A 17,488-nucleotide genomic window follows, 5' to 3' on the forward strand; every position below is an offset into this window, starting at 1 on the left:
AAACAGAAGTCAGAAGTTTCAGTGGAATCTATATTGTCAGTTTTATGAGAGGTCGTTAAAAATAATTTAAATATAAGACAGTTAGCTAAAAGTGCTAAAAACTAGTTTCGGTTATGGTGCGGTTCCTCGTCCTTTACACCAGAGTTCCACCGCCGTGGCTGTTGAGGACCCTTGAAAACACTAAATCTTCGCCGTCGTCGCTTTCGTCATCTTTGACCTGCAGGGAATTCAGATGATGAGTTCACAGCAGTACTACCACACCTAGAACACTTTAGAAAACAGACAACATTTTTTCCATGGTAATGAAAGGGTGAGGTTTAATGCTGCCCAGTTTCTGTAGCTGACACATTAATTGTCCCTTTTGAAATGGCTCTGCTCCCACTCATCATGCTTGCACATGCTAATAAAACCAAAAGCTTGACAAACATTTGGAAAACAACAACTTGACTTTGTGACTCAGTAGTTATGTTCTAATGTTGTTGTTATATGTGTTCAGAACATGAACAATAAGACTGAATCACAGCATGAACGCTATCTGAGAACTGTGCTTCATTTGATTTATAGATTTGTTATTATCAATATTAGCAGCAGTAGTAAGGGGTGAACATTTATTTCAAGTAACCTCATTGCTGCTTTTCCATCTACTATGATGTAAAATCTGCACTATAGTGTCACATAAATTGATTTTTTTGACAAAGTATTGTGCTTTGAGAAAGGTACGAGTTACACAGTATCTGTGTGGTTATAATGGTTATATTGTTGTGGCCCAAACAGGAGGGTTTTATATCTTAGATTGCTTTGTACTGTATTTTGAAAACCCTTTACTTCACCTGTGACTGAAGGCCCTGTGTATAATGTAACATGGGACAGCTCAGCCCTGTCTCAAAACTTATGTTCACATACAGTACAACTAAACTGCATTCTCAATTAGGTTTCGATGGAAACATATTTCATCCCAATTGCTTTGACGTATCACAAATACATTTCTAATCAAAGTCCATATTCATTAGCTGCGTAAATCAGTCAAACAAACACAGGACTTTCACCCAGGAGACCGGTGTTTGTGTCCTGTACAAATCCAATTGTCAACGTTGAGTTATTTTAACTTACGTACATAAGTTAGGATACATAATGTACTCAACTGATGTCACATACAGTACATAATGTACTTAACTGATGTCACATACAGTACATAATGTACATAACTTACGTACATAAGTTAGCATACATAATGTACTTGATGTCACATACAGTACAAAATGTACTTAACTTACGTATGTAACTTAAGTTACGTAGTAACAAAGACACTATTTGAACCCAAACCATTATCTTTTCCTAAACTTAACCAAGCAGTTTTGTTTCATTTCACAACGTTAACCACGGGCAACTTTTTCACATGTGCGAAACGTAGTAGAGAGTGTAGTATGGGTACCTAATAAGAAGACCGAGTTGGACAGCTCGAAACTATAGCAGTAGCAGCACTAGTAACGATGGTAGTAACTGGGGGTGGGGGAAAAAAGTAATCTAGCATGGTATCGAGATGTTTTCCATGGCAATACTGTATCGATACACAGACACCAAGTATCGATCTAAATTGCACATGACAATTTAACTCTTTGCTACGAGAAAAATAAATCAATTGCTTTTTCAGTCCACTAGATGGAACATTGAAATGAAATGATAAAACATGTTGACAAAGTTTTCCTTTGGGGACATAATTTCGAAGTTGGAAAAAGGAGATCAATTGCAACATATGGCAGAATATCGCAATATGTTTAAAATCGCAATAATATCACATCTTGACATAAGTATTGTGATAATATCGCATCATGGGGCCTCTGGTGATTCCCAACCCAGTAGTAACAGTAGTATTATAGCAGTTGTATGTACCTCCTTGAGTGACTGTTGCTCTTTTTGTTGTTCAGACATGGACTCTGTATCCAGGAAGGCCACATAATGGATCAGGGTGCACATTCTGAAAAGAAAACAACACAACAAGAACATTAATAACTGATCTTTCTAAATCCGTGAAAATCAAACACTGTTATATAAAATAAGTTACTCCTTTGCTTTGAGCTAACAGCAGGTGATTGGTTACCTGTGGTGCAGCATGGCTAAGAACTGGATGAGAACCAGGAAGATAAAGGTCAGGAGGAACATGAAGCCCACGGGCCCGATGGTGATGTACTCTCCAGTGTAGTGCAGGTTGATGTCGACCTTTGGCACTTGGATGAAGACAGGCGACTTTGAGAGCTGGAGAGTGAACGTTGCTAATAGCCAGAAGGTGTTAAAAATGAAGTAGACGAAGGTAATCTGTAAAAAAAGAAAGAAAAAAGGATTCATTTTATTTTTGTTGTTATTTACATCATCAGCATCATCAAAGCATCATCAGCATCATCAAAGCATTTTGCCAACATGTGGTTTAATTCTCCACTTAAACGCGCACATTGTTACCTTGTTTCTGAACTCCTTGAGTTTGTTAGCCATGTTTTTCTGTTCCTTTTTGTTCTCAGAAAGAGGCTCTAGGTATTTGGCTGTCAGCTCTCTGAAGAACTGCTCCTCATCCTGCAGATAAATATAGAACCTCTTTCAATAAAGTGTTCCATGTGTTCATCATGCTGCTTCAAAGTAGGGTTGGAAAAATATATTGCATTGTATCATATACCCTTGTTGTATTTTATGGTGTTTGCCAAAGTTAAGGTATTAAAATAAGGACAATAACTGCACAAATGTTAATGTGACTTTCCAGGTATTTGGAGAAAAAAACCTAATCATATAATATTTTGAAATTTGAAACAAATCTGACATAATTACTTCATAGGATTATGTTGGTTGACTTTTTCGCAGTGCTGTTTTAAACATCACTAGATTAAAAACTTAACATTTGGCCTGGTATCTTTGACCCCGATAATCACAGGATCACCAACTTTAATGTCCAGTGGCGGTTCTAGACCAGTTCAAACGGAGAGGCCAGGGTTGGGCCACATGCAATTTTAGGGGTACCAAATAAAAGCATTACATACCACCACACCAAACCTCCATAGGTTTGGTTCTACACAAAACATAAATAACAATTAACATAAGAATACTCATTTAGTGTTTATCACTACATTTTATTTATCACTGCACATAAGTAATATCCCCTCTTTGGGGATGAAGGTGGGGTTAAAAATGTATGTGTCGTGGCTTAATATTAAGTGGGCACCCTTGGCCCCCCCTAGAACCGCCACTGTTAGTCATCTTACTTAAGTGCAACAAATTTCTGTACAATATTGCAAAGGGAAGGACAGAAACGATCACACATAATTTTTAGCAGTGGTAATAAAGAGACAGAGGACAGTTACAATTAGACAATTACGGCAAGTGATAAAAAGAGAAATTCGCACCTCGTCGAGCGTATCCTCCCGCAGGCGTATGTCATCAGACAAACTCTGCAGTTGTGTGACCCAACCTGGACAAAAGAGTAAGACAACAAAATATTACACAACATGAACGAATGTGAGTCATAATTTCTTGCAACTGATTTTAAGCTTGATTTCTTCTTTCTAAATTTCCTCATATTAGGACTTACTCTGGTTAGGGCAAGTGAAAGCAGACTCCTGTTGCCCGGAACTAATTAAGAAATGACAGTCAGAAACACACCAGTGCAAACAATGTTGGGTTGAAAACTCATTATACAGTGAAGAGGTTTCACAAGATTAGTCACTCATAATATATGAGCCATTATCGTACATTTGATGGTAATGTTAATTCTAAAATATGTATTTTACACTGCAATTTGGCAGTGTGAATTTATCTAAAACATGCTGCACAGAATGTATCTCTATTGTAATTTTTACATAATTAAGTTAATGATTGCATTCTTTTTTTAGCTTTTTCTTTTCTCTTGTTCCCTCTTTTACTTTTGCTTTGTTTTGTGTAATGTTTATGATTATACTTGATTGAATTGTTTTGTATTGGGCCCTTGGGCTTCCTTTCTCCCCTGCACATATCCATTGATGCTCTATTAGTATGTCTTTTACCATAAAATAGGTTTTAATTGTGTGAACAAATAAAGACGAAAAAAATACCATTTAACCCTCCGATCAGTGTTCCACCATCAGATCTTACCTCCGCTCCTCCTCAGGCATCCTCACATCCTCCACAACAGTGTTTTGGGGTTGAGCGTCCATAGTCTGGATGTCTCGGCTGACGATGAGCTCTTCTGCACTGCCTATCCAACAGAGTTTTCTACAGCATTTGGCCCGCGAGAAGAACCATGTGAATGTGCTTTTGGCTGCAAGAGTAAATCATTAATTTCAATTCAACACGAACAAACGATGGAGCAGCTTAGTGTAACTGAATTTGTAGTAGTTTAGTCTATATCCACGATCTTCCACTTTCGGGATTGCTCTGTTGCCACTGGAAATTCCGCCGGATTTCACTATTTTCGGCTGGATGTCCGTTACCTTCCGCTTTCTTTGTGTTGGAATTTTAAACTCCAGTCGATTTATGAGGACTGTGGTTAACTGTTCCTCAGATCTCTGCAGGGTAAATCCAGACAGCTGTCGAATCTGAGTTTTCTGTTGCACATCTAAAACAACTTTTGAATTTACACATGTTCCACCAAAACAAGTTCCTTCCCGAGACTTTTTTTATTTTGCAGAGGCACTGGGGCTCTGCCCGGTTCTTAGCGCCGCTTTGGAGGAAGGTCTGGCAATGCAAGACCAGTAGTAGTTTAAATGAGGAAGAAATCAAAAGTAATAAGAAAGGGTTCTTTGTTTGCATCAAAATGTTAAAAAAAACAATGGCCTTAGTTAAGACCTTTAGCACTGACCGTGTAATTTAAAAACTGGTTATTGTTTTTTCCCTTTAATCAATCGCCAAAAACGTAACTTGTTTATAAGAAATGTTAATTCAGTATTTTTTGTCATACATTTTTATAAATGTTTTGTTTTTTGTATTTACATAAAATTATATAAGGTGAGATTACAAGTTAATGGATCGCCAATAAAGTACATTCACAAATGTACATGCATTGATCAATATAAAACTAGCAATCAACTACGTGAGAAAACAGAATAAAACAAAACAAATAACATTTATTTGATCGTAGATTCTATTTTGATGTTTACACTGAAATTCGGGTGAGTAAATTGTCATTGATAATGACAAGATTAATTAATTACACAGATTAATTATATTACAGATGTATGATAGTTTACCCATAAATAAATAAAAAGTTGCTATATTACCCACTAATCGTTCCAGTTCTCAACATGTAAAATTTTTAATTAACTGGCTGTAATATTTGGGGGTTTTATCGCTCTCAAAATGCATGCATGGACAATAATCTAATCTAGTTTCAACTACTATCTACCTTTCTGGGCTGTGGTTTGTGGAGCGCTGGCTGCCTGTGTTGCAGCTGCGGCAGCAGGAGGCGTCTCCCTGGTGCCCCAGGACACATTGTTCATGTTGACCATGGAGTAAATCGACAGCAGCAGGTAGGAGCTCGGGATGCAGAGGATGTAAAGCAAGCCGAAGCACACAAGGCCAATCTCCTGAGGATGCATGAGTGCAGTAATGACGTAAAAGCTGGCAAGGGCGATGAGGAACAAGCTGGAGGGAGTCAGGATGGTTTTGTCCTTCACCATGGTGCCTGATGAAGGAGAAACAGATGGAAAATGAGACTTAGAAGCCAAAAACCTTTTGGTTTTCAATAGGCTTTATTGGTTTTTGGGTTTGCGTACCTATTATGATAATGGCTGTTATCATCATGAGGAAGGCGTACAGGGTGCCCATGATTGCTGCGATAACAATCTGAGTGTCTGGCTTGATCTTGAAGCTGATGCCAAGGAAGATAGCAGGAGGTATCAAAGCCATGATCAGCGCACCGTTGGGTTGAATGTCAAGCAGCACAGTCAAACTACCTGAATGATTGACAGGAAGCAAACAAAAAAACTGGTTCTACAACCACATAGTAACCAAGTAAGAAACTATGAACTTATTTACTAAGCCACATACTCATTCATTTGCATTAACTTCTAATCATCTGCGCGATAAGTGCTGGTATTTTGCTTAACCCTTGTGTTGTCTTCCCGTCAACCATGCAACTTTTTGTTTTTCTGGGTCAGAATTTCAAATGCAAACTTTTTTTCAACCTTTTCGGCTTCCTTCGCGGTATTTTTTGTCGCTTTTTTATTTTTACGTTTTGTCACTTTTCCTGACGTTTTTGTTATATTTTTTCCGTGTTTTTTCTGACATTTTTGTGAGATTTTTAACGTTCTTTTATAAATTTTTCTTCAAATGCTATCACATTGAACAAAACATCCAAATTCAATGAAAGTAGTGACCTGATCATTTATTTTACTTGTGAAGAGCGTTGTATGGAACCATCCACGTTATTGACAATTTGGTTGAAAGAAACCCAAATTTCTGACCCAAGCACAACAGTAGGGTTAATCATATTTGTAACTGCAATTTAAATAATATTTTAACCTTCAAAATCACAACATATGGTTCTAAAGCATAGTGAGTGGATTACTGTGTTCCGTTGTGGAGTTTACTTGCTTGATTACTTGGAATGACATACAGAAAACATTCAAACTACAGTGTCTAATTTCCTTAAATGATTTTAAAGGTTATGTTAAAACCATAGAACATGAGTCCATACACATGTGCAAATGTTAATTAATGGCACTTTTATTTAATTGAAATGCACTTGAGTTGTCTTTGCCTCTTTTGTTTTAGATTGTAAATTGTTTTATATGTAATTAATTTGTTCTGCTATCTTGGGCAGGTCTCTCTTGAAAAAGAGATGTTATATCTCAATGAGACTAACCTGGTTAAATAAAGGTTAAATAAATATGTGTTCAGCTCGGTTTGTCTGTTTGTCTGTTTGTCTGTCTGTCAGCCAGCAGGATTACAGAAAAGCTACTGGCCTTATTTTATTTTACAAGCATTAAGTTACAAATTGCATGATTGAGAATTAAGCTCTTATGCTTACATTTGACACATGACACATAAAAAAACAGTCAAATCTTATTTCCATTGTGGTCCTGCTAAGTTTGTATATTTGGCAGAAAAACAACATAAACCAAGAAAAAGCCTGACCAGCAATCAAAAGGATAACGGTGGAAGGGGTCAGTATGGAAGAGGCCAAGTTGAAAAGCTGGTAGACCATGTAGGTTCTAGACATAGACGGGTTCCTCTGGGAAATCAGGGTGGCAGAGCCCAGCAAGTCCACAATGTTGGCCATGGTGGATGGTCCCCATCGCCGACGCTGAAAATAGCAAGTAAACATTAGCATAAATTATACAGTAAAATGTTAGACATGGTTGTTAGAATATTTCTGTATTTCTGCAGCTTGCTGTTGTTTCGGTTAAACCCGCATGTTTCTGGTTAAGTAAAAGTAGACTCAAGCCAGTAAACCATCACATTATGGAGACCCAATATTTTAGCAAAATACATTTCTTAACTATTCTTGCATTTTGCATACCAGCAAAACTATTAAAGGTTCCACTATTGTAACAGTGAGGTTTTCAGTCCTTCTTTGATAAAGCAGGTTGAGGTGCTATGTAAATACTGTAAAAGTATCAAAGTGCTCAATCCACAGAGAAATGGACACAGCCCGTATTCAGAAACTGTGCATTTAAACGAGCTGTCAGGAAGTCCGTATGGTTGTGATGTCACCACTATTCCATAAATGAGTATGAAGTGCAGCTACAGTGCCGTCATTCCCTGGTTGCAATGACTGCAGAGACGCCGAGAGCTCAGATGCTAAAGACCCGGAAACACTGACCAAACAGAGCCGACTGGGCTTTTTTCGAGAAGGGGGCTTAAAGAAACAGGCTCTAAAATGGAGCGTTTCAGACAGAGGGTGAATACGGGTAAATTGCGGACAGTATAAGAAAAATTAAATATATAAAAAAAAAATTGAACAAATAAAGCATGTAAGCATGTTCTAGTAGAAACCCAAAATACAAATATGAACCTGAAAATGAATGTAGTATGGGACCTTTAATATTGTTTCTCTTCATCTAAAATATATTTGTAATAACTACAGATAGGATATCTCGATATTACTGTAATGTTCATGATATAATATTGGCTAAGATAATTGCACTTGACCTCTTTCTTATTGGCATACACCTGGTAATTATGACAGTTAACAATTGAGCTAAATACTTCTCATGAAGCAGAACTGGTTAGGCATTTGGATCTGGTCCAAAGAGTGTTACAGGAATGATTTCACAAAATTCTTTTTTTCTTTCACATGTAAGTAACACCTGCTCATCCAACCAGTTCTTACTCCCACCATGTCAGATATGACCAATTGGTCAGGTCCCTCTAGAGTCATTTTTTGTAACGTGCATGGCTGCTTCTACGAAAAAAGTTAAGCGAGATAGTATCGCTAGTAAGAGCGACGAAGTCCAAGAAGCTAGGAGGTTTGGGGTGGATGGATGGGTCAAACAAACACAGGACTTTCACCCAGGAGACCGCTGTTTGTGTCCTGTGTGAAACCAAAAGTCAATGCTGATGCATTTTAAATTATGTACATGACTTAGGTTATGTAACAAATGTATTTATTTTAACCCAAACTACAATCTTTTCCTAAACCAACTAAAGAAGTGGGTAATTACACAACGTTAACCACATGTTAAAGTTGATCAGACTACCCTTCATGTTGAAAAATGGCGCTAATGGGGTACCCAGTGTGTTAAAAAGTGACACCAAGGGATTCTGACCATGCGGCCGTATGAGATGAGTCGGGAGTGAGAATGTGTTGGCTGATCAGTAGCAGGCTGAGCGGAGCACAAATCTCAATAACATACAATTCTGAGTGGCTTTTCTAATAACCTGGTTGTAAAACTCTTTAAACTCCTCGGGGGCATTGGTGTAGGCGTCGGAGGCCGCGTTGTATTCCACTCTCCATCCCTGCTTTAGCAGCAGAGTACACAGCCAGCGGTCCTCAGCTGCAGGGACCATGAGAGATTGTTAGTGTCAAATCTACCTTAACCACAACACCATTAGCTTTTATTAATGAGTTTGCCTTGTAAATCCACATTACTACAGTTTCTGTCAGGTAAACTAGCTCTGATTTTTTCAGACTTTTATATTTATTTAGTTCTAGAAATAGACGGGCTATCTGCTTTTTTGATTTTTCACGTACCTTGGTCGTATTGAATGTAGTGTTGAGCCTTCGAGGACTTGATGCTGTATCTTTTCATCACATTGTCGTCCATCAGCGCCGCTGCTCTGAACAGACTGAAGCAGCCGGGGCTGCAAAGCACACAGCCGAACACATGCTCAGCTGTCTTCTGAAGCCAGTGGCCCACAGCGTATTCAAACTTCTGGTACCAAACCATGGGACCTGCCAGCGAAATACACAACTGTTACTACAACTGCTATCCGCTATTGCAGTATTTGTCTGCGACAGATCTTTGATTTGTAAAGTGTTGATTGTCTTGAGAGGCAACTTTCTACAAAATGTGTTTTAAGTAAATTAGTTTGAAGTGATCAAGAAGATGGAAGCCACTAATTGAACTTTTTGTAATCATTATTCTTACTCTTATTTACTTACATATGTGCTCTATTTTAAACAACATCCATTACAAAATGTTGACAAAATAAACCCTTCCTACATGCAGTTAGACAATTAAATGCTGGGTTGCTGGTAGTAGCTGCCTCTGAATTTCAATCTGAAAAAAAGTATGCCAGCTTTTCTGAAAACTTCCACTAAGGGACTGTTCATTATTTATTTCAGGGGCCACCGGAGGAGTTTTGGGATCTTTAGTCAAAAAAAGACCTGACCCTCCCTTCACCAGCAACAAATTTTGGATGACCCTCCAAATTGATATGGAAAAAAAGGATAACCCTCCCAAACATTTTATTTCTTGCCTTCTGTACTGGGTTGCCCTTGGCAAAGACATACAGATAGCCATTGTTTTTTTTACAGCCATGACTTATGTGACGAAACCTCTGCATTCTCATCTTACGCATCACACTCCTCTGTTATGGTGTGGTGGCCATTTCAGTAGATTTACTCACTAACATTGTGGAAACACCATAAGCATTGAAACTAAATGCACACTTCATGCATTACGTCAAATACTAAGTTACTCATCTAGTAAACTAGTATTCACATGAAATAAAACAATAAAACATCGAGACCATTCAGCAAAGCACACTGGGTAATAACAAATTCAATGCTGGTTGCTATGGACTCGTCACTAGGCTTCCTCAGTCATTGTATATTTTAGCATATAGGTAAAGCTGCCAAAGCTGAACATTATCCAAAACTCCATTTCTCAGACGAGCGACAATTTGGGAGCTTGCATGCTACCACTCCTTCCTTCTCAAATGCCTTGAAAAGGCTGTCGTTATATATATATGTAGCTTTTATATATATATATATAGCTTTGACTTTTCAAAATAAATGCTTGCGTCTGGTCCATTATGTTTTCATACAGTATTTTGGATGTTTTTGAACTAATCAGTATGGCAATCATGCTAATGAATAAAATATTGTTTTCATCAGATGTCTTAGTTACAACACGATGGAGCTAGCAAAGCAGTTTTGTGTTTATATGTGCAAGCAGGATTTATTCAGTTTGGGAAATCCCACGGTCTCTAAAGCTACAGTTCAAATTGTCTGGCTGACTAAACAGGGAGGGACCCATCTGCTAGCGATAGGGGCCGAGACTGAGAGTGCTACATGGAGCTACATGGATAAATATGCACCAAACAAGCCACTTTGAAATGTTGCTGTTTTCATGAATAGAAAAGTTGGGTGAACCTCCCCCCTAGACTAAAAAAATTGGATGACCCTCCCCTCAACAAAGAATAAAAAGACATGACCCTCCCCTATTTTCCTCCATAGTCCATTCCATAAATACCAAACGGGCCCTAAACTAACATTCCATTTTTGTATATATTTTATCTTCTAAGATGTTTGCTGATATTAATCAACAATCAAACTCATTTTGTCCGGTTGTCATCCTGTCCCTGTCCTTTTGTTGCATTTGACCAACCTGATCCGGTGGGGTGAATCCTGCCACACGCCGCCCCGACACGTGGGTACATTTTCAGACGATCGATGAGCAGCATCACAGCAGCCGGCTGGAAGTCTGTGTCCCCATCTAAAGCCAGGATGTAGGTGTTGTGCTTCTCTTTCTGGAGGAGCAGACACAGTTTTGTATTATATTGTAACGTATGCACTTGGTCATATCATGTGTGTGCATGTGTTTTCTCTCATCTCACCTCAAACTCTTTATTCAGCTCACCGTCACCCCATCCTTTCTCCCACCTTTTGAAATACTTCGTTGAAACTTTCCAGCCCAGCAGATAGTACAGGTACATGACCTATAAAATATCAAAAGCTATTCAGCAAACACACTCCAACACAGCCACAAAAACATTTTAGCAACCCTATTTCCTTAAAGTTACATTTCACACTACTACATCTCACTGGCAGTAAAGGAAAGGCAATGATCGTAGGTGACGTGACATTTTAAAGCTACGAAAAGTTTCAAACTGGAACTCTTTGCATCATTCTTTATCACCTGAGACCATCTCTTCTTATGGCGGATGAGTTCTTTGTCCTTGAAGTGAACCATGATACTGTTTCCATGAGGCATGGTGACCACCAGACGTCCTCCGTACGGCGTGGTCACGATCTTCTGATCAGGGATCTGCTGCTGCTTTTTGAAGAGGCCTTTATTGATGTTTATGAAGATACTGATGACAGAGGATGAAAGCTTCAGCTTCATTTAAAGTGAGAAATTGTGAGACCCCTTAGCATTCTCAATATGAACTGTGATGTATCATTCCTTTATTTTACTATAAATAAAGATTGAGTTCACAGTTCTTACCCGTAAACTTCTCTGATAATTTCCACGAGCATCTCTGCATATTCGTTGACGTGGCGCCCCTGACTACCGGGAACATCTCTGAAGGCGTCGTCGAAGTAGATATGGGCTTAATAAGATAAGTTCACATCACTTTTTTCCCCTTCCTTCTTCGGCCTGTACTTGTCCAGTCTGGGGAGTTACAGGAATCACATAAAGCCACTGTGATGATGATGTTAATGTTACATTCAGGCTAAAATAATCAAAAGGGGTGTACATGTATATCACGATAAAATTGAGGTTGTCACACTGCAATAGAGAGATTATGCTAAAAAGTTGTTTACCATGAATTTTCTGAATTTTAAATCTCAGGAATATGGGGCAATCAAACTTTTGTACCTACTGTATATCAAGTTTTCAGCTCCCAAGATAACAAACACTGTTAGGTGTCCTTGTGCATAAAACCAAATTTATACTTCCTTTATATTGCTGCTCTACAGGTGACCACAGCGATCAAAACCATTGGAATAACAATGAGGCCAAAGACAGCCAGTAGCATTTTAGATTCTTCTTCTTCTTCTAATGCTATGTATCGGCTGGTTTCAGATTAATAACCTTACCTACCTACATGCAAGTAAGAAGGTGAAAAAAAAAGGGAACAAAATACAAACAGGTAAATTACCGCCATGTCTAGATGGTAACCCTAGATTTGCAAAAACTTGCGAAAACTCTCGCTAACTCGTAACCCTAACCCTAAGCCTGCCCTTAGACCTATCCTCTAACCATTACTATTCGAGGTCAATGCCTAACCTCATTCATCTTGCAAGACTTTTGCAAATGTTGGGTTGCCATCTACACATGACCTGCCTATTGATTGTTTATGTTTCCCATGAAGGCAACCATCGGTGAAACTTACCGAAATATTGAAATAAGCATCTTCATCATTTCGTCGTAGGTTTCATGCCACATGGTCGCACATAGGAATACCTTCACCGGGTCGAGTGGTGTGAATCTGGAAAAGACAAGATTCACATTTTTGACAAATGAGTTTTACATGACAACTGACAACAGTCCCACATACACACAAGCTGTCATGTAGTTTCGTTTTGCAGCACTGTTTTGTCTAAAGGCCAAGGCTATACTTATGTGAAATTAGTGGTTGTCAGTAAGTGTTATATAACATGTCAGTGTGCCTCAGAGCTACACAGGTGTATAATTAAAATCTTAAAGTTAAAATTAGAGAGAAACAATCATGCTTGATGGTATTTTGCTACACATTTGAAAGAAGTTGTATTCCAGTCATCTCTACCCCATTTATTGTCTTAAACAAGCCAGAAACAGAAACCTAGACTAATCATACAGGTACAAACTTAAAACATGCATTTACAAACCTCACTTTGTAGGGTATTCCTGATCTTCCTAACACACACACACACACACACACACACACACACACACACACACACACACACACACACACACACACACACAAACTTACTTCTTCTGCTTTGCAGTCGTCTGGATGTCAAATCGAGTGTTTAGAAGCAGTGATTGCTCTAAAAATCCTCCTTCATATAGCCTTCTCATGAACAGGTCCTGAGTCCTCTGGATGCGATACAGACTGAGGTACCAGAGGTGGAGAGTGGCCAACACAAGACCGAGCCACCAGGACAGTGCAGAGCCTGAGAAAAAAATCATTGAAAGGATTAAAGGAAAATAAATGCTCTAACTGAATTGCAGTCATTAATCTGTGACAGTCTAAATTATATGCTGACATTTAATTTTTTTATTTCCTTTTTCTATGAACTTGCCACACCAGCTTCTGTTTCCCCACAAGAGAATAGGTGAGCTAAACAGATAAATGTTTATGGTCGGTATCAAACCCCCCACAACTTATCATACATGCAATTTAAGTAAATAAAAACTTTACATCTTTTAAACTTTTACATCTGATAATGAACGTTTGGTGTCTCACTGTAGCTCCAGTTTTTTACCTGTCAGTAGTCCAATGTCAGCTATCTTGGACATGTCCAGGAAGCACAGAGTGTGTGTGACATCCAAAACCAGCTGTGGGAACACACTGCCATTCAGGCTTGGGTTTCTTCCATCCACAACTTGATTGCAGTAGCCTGAGAAGTTGATTGAAGTCCCGTTCAAACTAGTTCTGTAGTCTTGATAGTAAACGATAACGGGGACGACGAACAGAACTATGACGGCCAGGGAGGCCAGGTACAAAGGCAGGATGAAGCATCGGCGCAGGGCATGCATCTTGCAGGCTACCAAAGAAAACCAGTGGCAGAGTGCAGATGAGATCAGCTGGACCCCGATGATGATGGCTATAATTTTTGCCTCACGGCTCGGTAAGGAGGTCACAATGTTCCAGTCCATTTTGACCAGAGGGACGTAGGCTCCGATCACACAGGTGGTCACAGCAATCCTGAGCAGGCTGGTGAGGATGTTTAGCATGTTCTGGCACCTTCTCATGTCTCTACACAGCTCTCTCAGGAAGACAGAGCTGCTGCTCTTGCTGATAAGTCTCAAGTAGCCCTCCCACCAGTTGAAAGACACCAAGAAGGACGCACCAACAGCCAGACCCACCCAAATGATCATCTTAAAATCAGTAGGATCCTTCATGATGTATAGGAAGAGGAACAGGGCGTATCCCAGCAAAATAAGGACAAAGGCGATGATGGACGGCAGCAGGAAGCGGTTCCTTTCTTTGGCAGAGCACTGAGTGATCACTTGTAGGAGCGCGGAGATGACGGCTACACCATTCAGAATCGTCACGTTGGTCACGATGTCCAAGTGTGGCATTGCCACTATGGTGAGAATCGCTGCACCCATAGCCACCAGGAACTCAAAGAACAGGACCTGAAGAAGAAGCAGAAGTAGAACATTGACAATACATTTAAGAAGAATGTTTTGGTTAGTGATTTTCAAGGTGCAATTCTTTTTCTTTAAGCATCAGTTCAGCTTCACAATTAAAAGAGTTAGAAGGGTTTCTACAAGTTACAAAGTCTGATTCATGGCATTTGGTATAACTCAGACTGCATCCGTATCTGTTTAGTATGGAGTTTAGGGTTAGTTTGATAAGTTTGACGTGGCAACAATTAGGTGTTTTTCGCTGTGCAGTACATTAGAGGAGGCAATGAAGACATTTTATATGACATTTATAAGCTGTGTAATTAAAGGATTGTGTGTCAGGTTGGATGTTTGGTTAAAGAGTAGGGACAGTTATGAAATCTTTCTTACCAAAGCTACAGTTTTTTTGGCTGGTAGCTTTGAGGATTTGTAACACGCCTTCCAGAGACTCTTTTGTAAGAGGAGCACACTGGAGGTGATGAGAGCGCAGCCGATACACAGCAGAGTGACGGGTTTCTGCTCAGGTGGGAGGGTCTTGGTGCCTTCATTGGACAAGGTGATGAGGAGGAGGAAAGACGTCTGGAAACAGAAGAAAGTCGACGCAAGGCAAAAATATATAAGTGCTTCATAGAAATAGAAAGGGAGTCAATAATACTTAACATTTACCTCAAGATTTGAAAGTATTTTACACCCGTTAATTCATGAGAATGGCAGATTAATAGTTTTGGGAATAAGTGTCAGATGGACTTCAGTTTTACATAAATATTGAATTCCATTATAAAAATCTAGACTAGAAAGACAATCTTTAACCGTATAAAGTGGCTGATTGAAGGGAAGTATAGTTACTATGGTCCCTGGACAAAGTTGTCCATTTAAATGCGCTGGCCACAATCCTACAAAAAATTTGGATTAAATATAGATTATAATCTCCCATGCAAGACCAATGGTAGATAAGTGAAAAAATGTGTGTTTCTGCAATATACACATATATTTATAAAAAACAAACCTTGCTACAAACAGCCAACCCAAACACAATCAAGGCAACCACACAGAGAGTAATGATCTTTAGCAGTTTGATCATCTTCCATGGCGTCTGCTCATCTTCAATGACGGGAACCTCGCGGCAGGTATCCCACGGCCTCCTAAATAAAGACACTAAATGTCAAACTCTGAGATGACTGTAGGTAGAACATTATTTTTGGTAGGAAGTAATCATCTGCATGTTTGTTGGAGGATAACTTGTTGGGTAAGTAGGAGGGTAAGAAAGGTGGGTTTGGTAATTACATGTTGATAGGTAGAGTGAAAGAATACATAACACAATTTTAGGAGTCATGACAAAAGAGATAAAAAATGAACAAGGAAGCTTAAACAGGAAATTTAGTGTAAATATGATAAACACATAAGTTACTTATTTATTTATTTATCTCATATAATATACACATATACATAAAGATAAGACCTTATTGATCCAAAGAGGGGAAATGCTGATGTTGCAGTAGCACAAATACGGAGATAAGTACAGATAAATAGAGAAGTAAACATAAAATAAAAAAGAATAAATAAAAAAAGGTGTATGTACAACTATTATGAGAGTAGAAGTTAAAAAAGAACTATACAAGAGCAATTAAAGTGTTAATTACAGCATTACATATATACGTATATATGTAAAAAAAAAATTGTAATTTTCATTTGAAGCAGCTCTGTTTGTAGCCACAGGATATCTAAAACTGCAAAAAACTTTCAAGCACAAATAGAAGATATTTCTTTCAAAGAAAAACCAACTGAATAATAAGTAAAAAAAATAATAAAATCAATTCTTTCATAAAGTTTTTCTTCCATACCCTCAATCAGTTTATAAAAGCAGTTCCTCTCTTTTAAGATACATTTCAATGAATCAACATATGGAAAAATAATGACTAATGAAATAAATGTTTTCTAATTTTCAGCTTGAAGAAGTAAGATATTAGTAATTTAAAAGGTTAACATGTTCACCTAATAAAATATAATTTAGAAATAATGCTTCATAAGAAACAAATGGGTGGTTAGTATACTTTGACTAAATAATTGATTCCTACCTTGAGTATTTAATAACAAATAATATAAATGTTATAACAGTTGTATAAAATTATATATGAGATGAGTTTTTTCAGTTAAGAAAGTCTCTACTCACTTAGGTAAGCTCCTGCCTTCATCCATGTTTCTGACCACTGTGAACACTTTACTTGACAGTAAATATCTAGGTAACAATCCACTGAACACAATGCTTTTCTACACCACCTAGATGTCATCAACAGACAGCGGAATCACAATCAGGGATACAATTAAATGGCCACACCCAAAAGCGTGTATGTGTTGCTGCAGGTGTTCGGGGTCAAATGAATCCAGACGTGTTAGGAACACGTGAGGGCTGTAACCTTGTTTATCCTGTCACTTTCATGCAAAATAACAATTGACATGTTTCTTTAAATGCGCTTTTATTTATTTTTTACTCGTGGCTAACAGCAACTTTTCATTACAAAATTTGTTTTGCAATGAATACTCTGGCTTGACAAGAGTTAAGAAGAAAATAAGACATTAAGCATGCTTGTTGTTTTTACTGAGCTGTTATGTCACATTCATCCTCATTGTCGTTAAAAGGCATTTCACATGAAACTAAAACAGAACAACAACAGCAAATGTAAACAAACTCAATGCCATATTTTGTTGGGAATGAAAAGTGTCTGAAACTTTAAATGCATTATGTGCACTTTCAGCATAATGTACAGCTCAACCCCTTTATCCCCCACGAACAATAGACA

At 38.3% G+C, this 17,488-nt stretch overlaps 2 protein-coding genes across 2 annotated transcripts; both read right to left on the bottom strand.

Moving 5' to 3' along the window:
* Positions 1-54: 54 nt before the first annotated feature.
* LOC116046449 (chitin synthase chs-2-like) lies at positions 55-13,503 on the bottom strand. The gene is given in 17 exon segments (XM_031294795.2): positions 55-217; positions 1,891-1,975; positions 2,099-2,313; positions 2,455-2,565; positions 3,387-3,451; positions 3,572-3,612; positions 4,111-4,276; positions 5,360-5,638; positions 5,730-5,909; positions 7,093-7,261; positions 8,839-8,954; positions 9,152-9,352; positions 11,013-11,343; positions 11,544-11,718; positions 11,853-12,020; positions 12,745-12,840; positions 13,327-13,503. Coding segments are annotated over 15 exon segments (2,250 nt in total). The 5' UTR covers positions 11,885-12,020; positions 12,745-12,840; positions 13,327-13,503; the 3' UTR covers positions 55-133.
* LOC118493404 lies at positions 11,960-16,886 on the bottom strand. Its single transcript, XM_035993053.1, has 7 exons — positions 16,861-16,886; positions 15,697-15,832; positions 15,081-15,269; positions 13,823-14,699; positions 13,327-13,510; positions 12,745-12,840; positions 11,960-12,020 (listed from the first exon to the last, which is right to left on the bottom strand). Exons 1-7 carry the CDS (start codon positions 16,884-16,886, stop codon positions 11,960-11,962), a joined length of 1,569 nt encoding a protein of 522 aa, XP_035848946.1.
* Positions 16,887-17,488: the final 602 nt, after the last annotated feature.

This window comes from Sander lucioperca, chromosome 16 (assembly GCF_008315115.2).
Source record: "Sander lucioperca isolate FBNREF2018 chromosome 16, SLUC_FBN_1.2, whole genome shotgun sequence".
NCBI lineage: Eukaryota > Metazoa > Chordata > Actinopteri > Perciformes > Percidae > Sander > Sander lucioperca.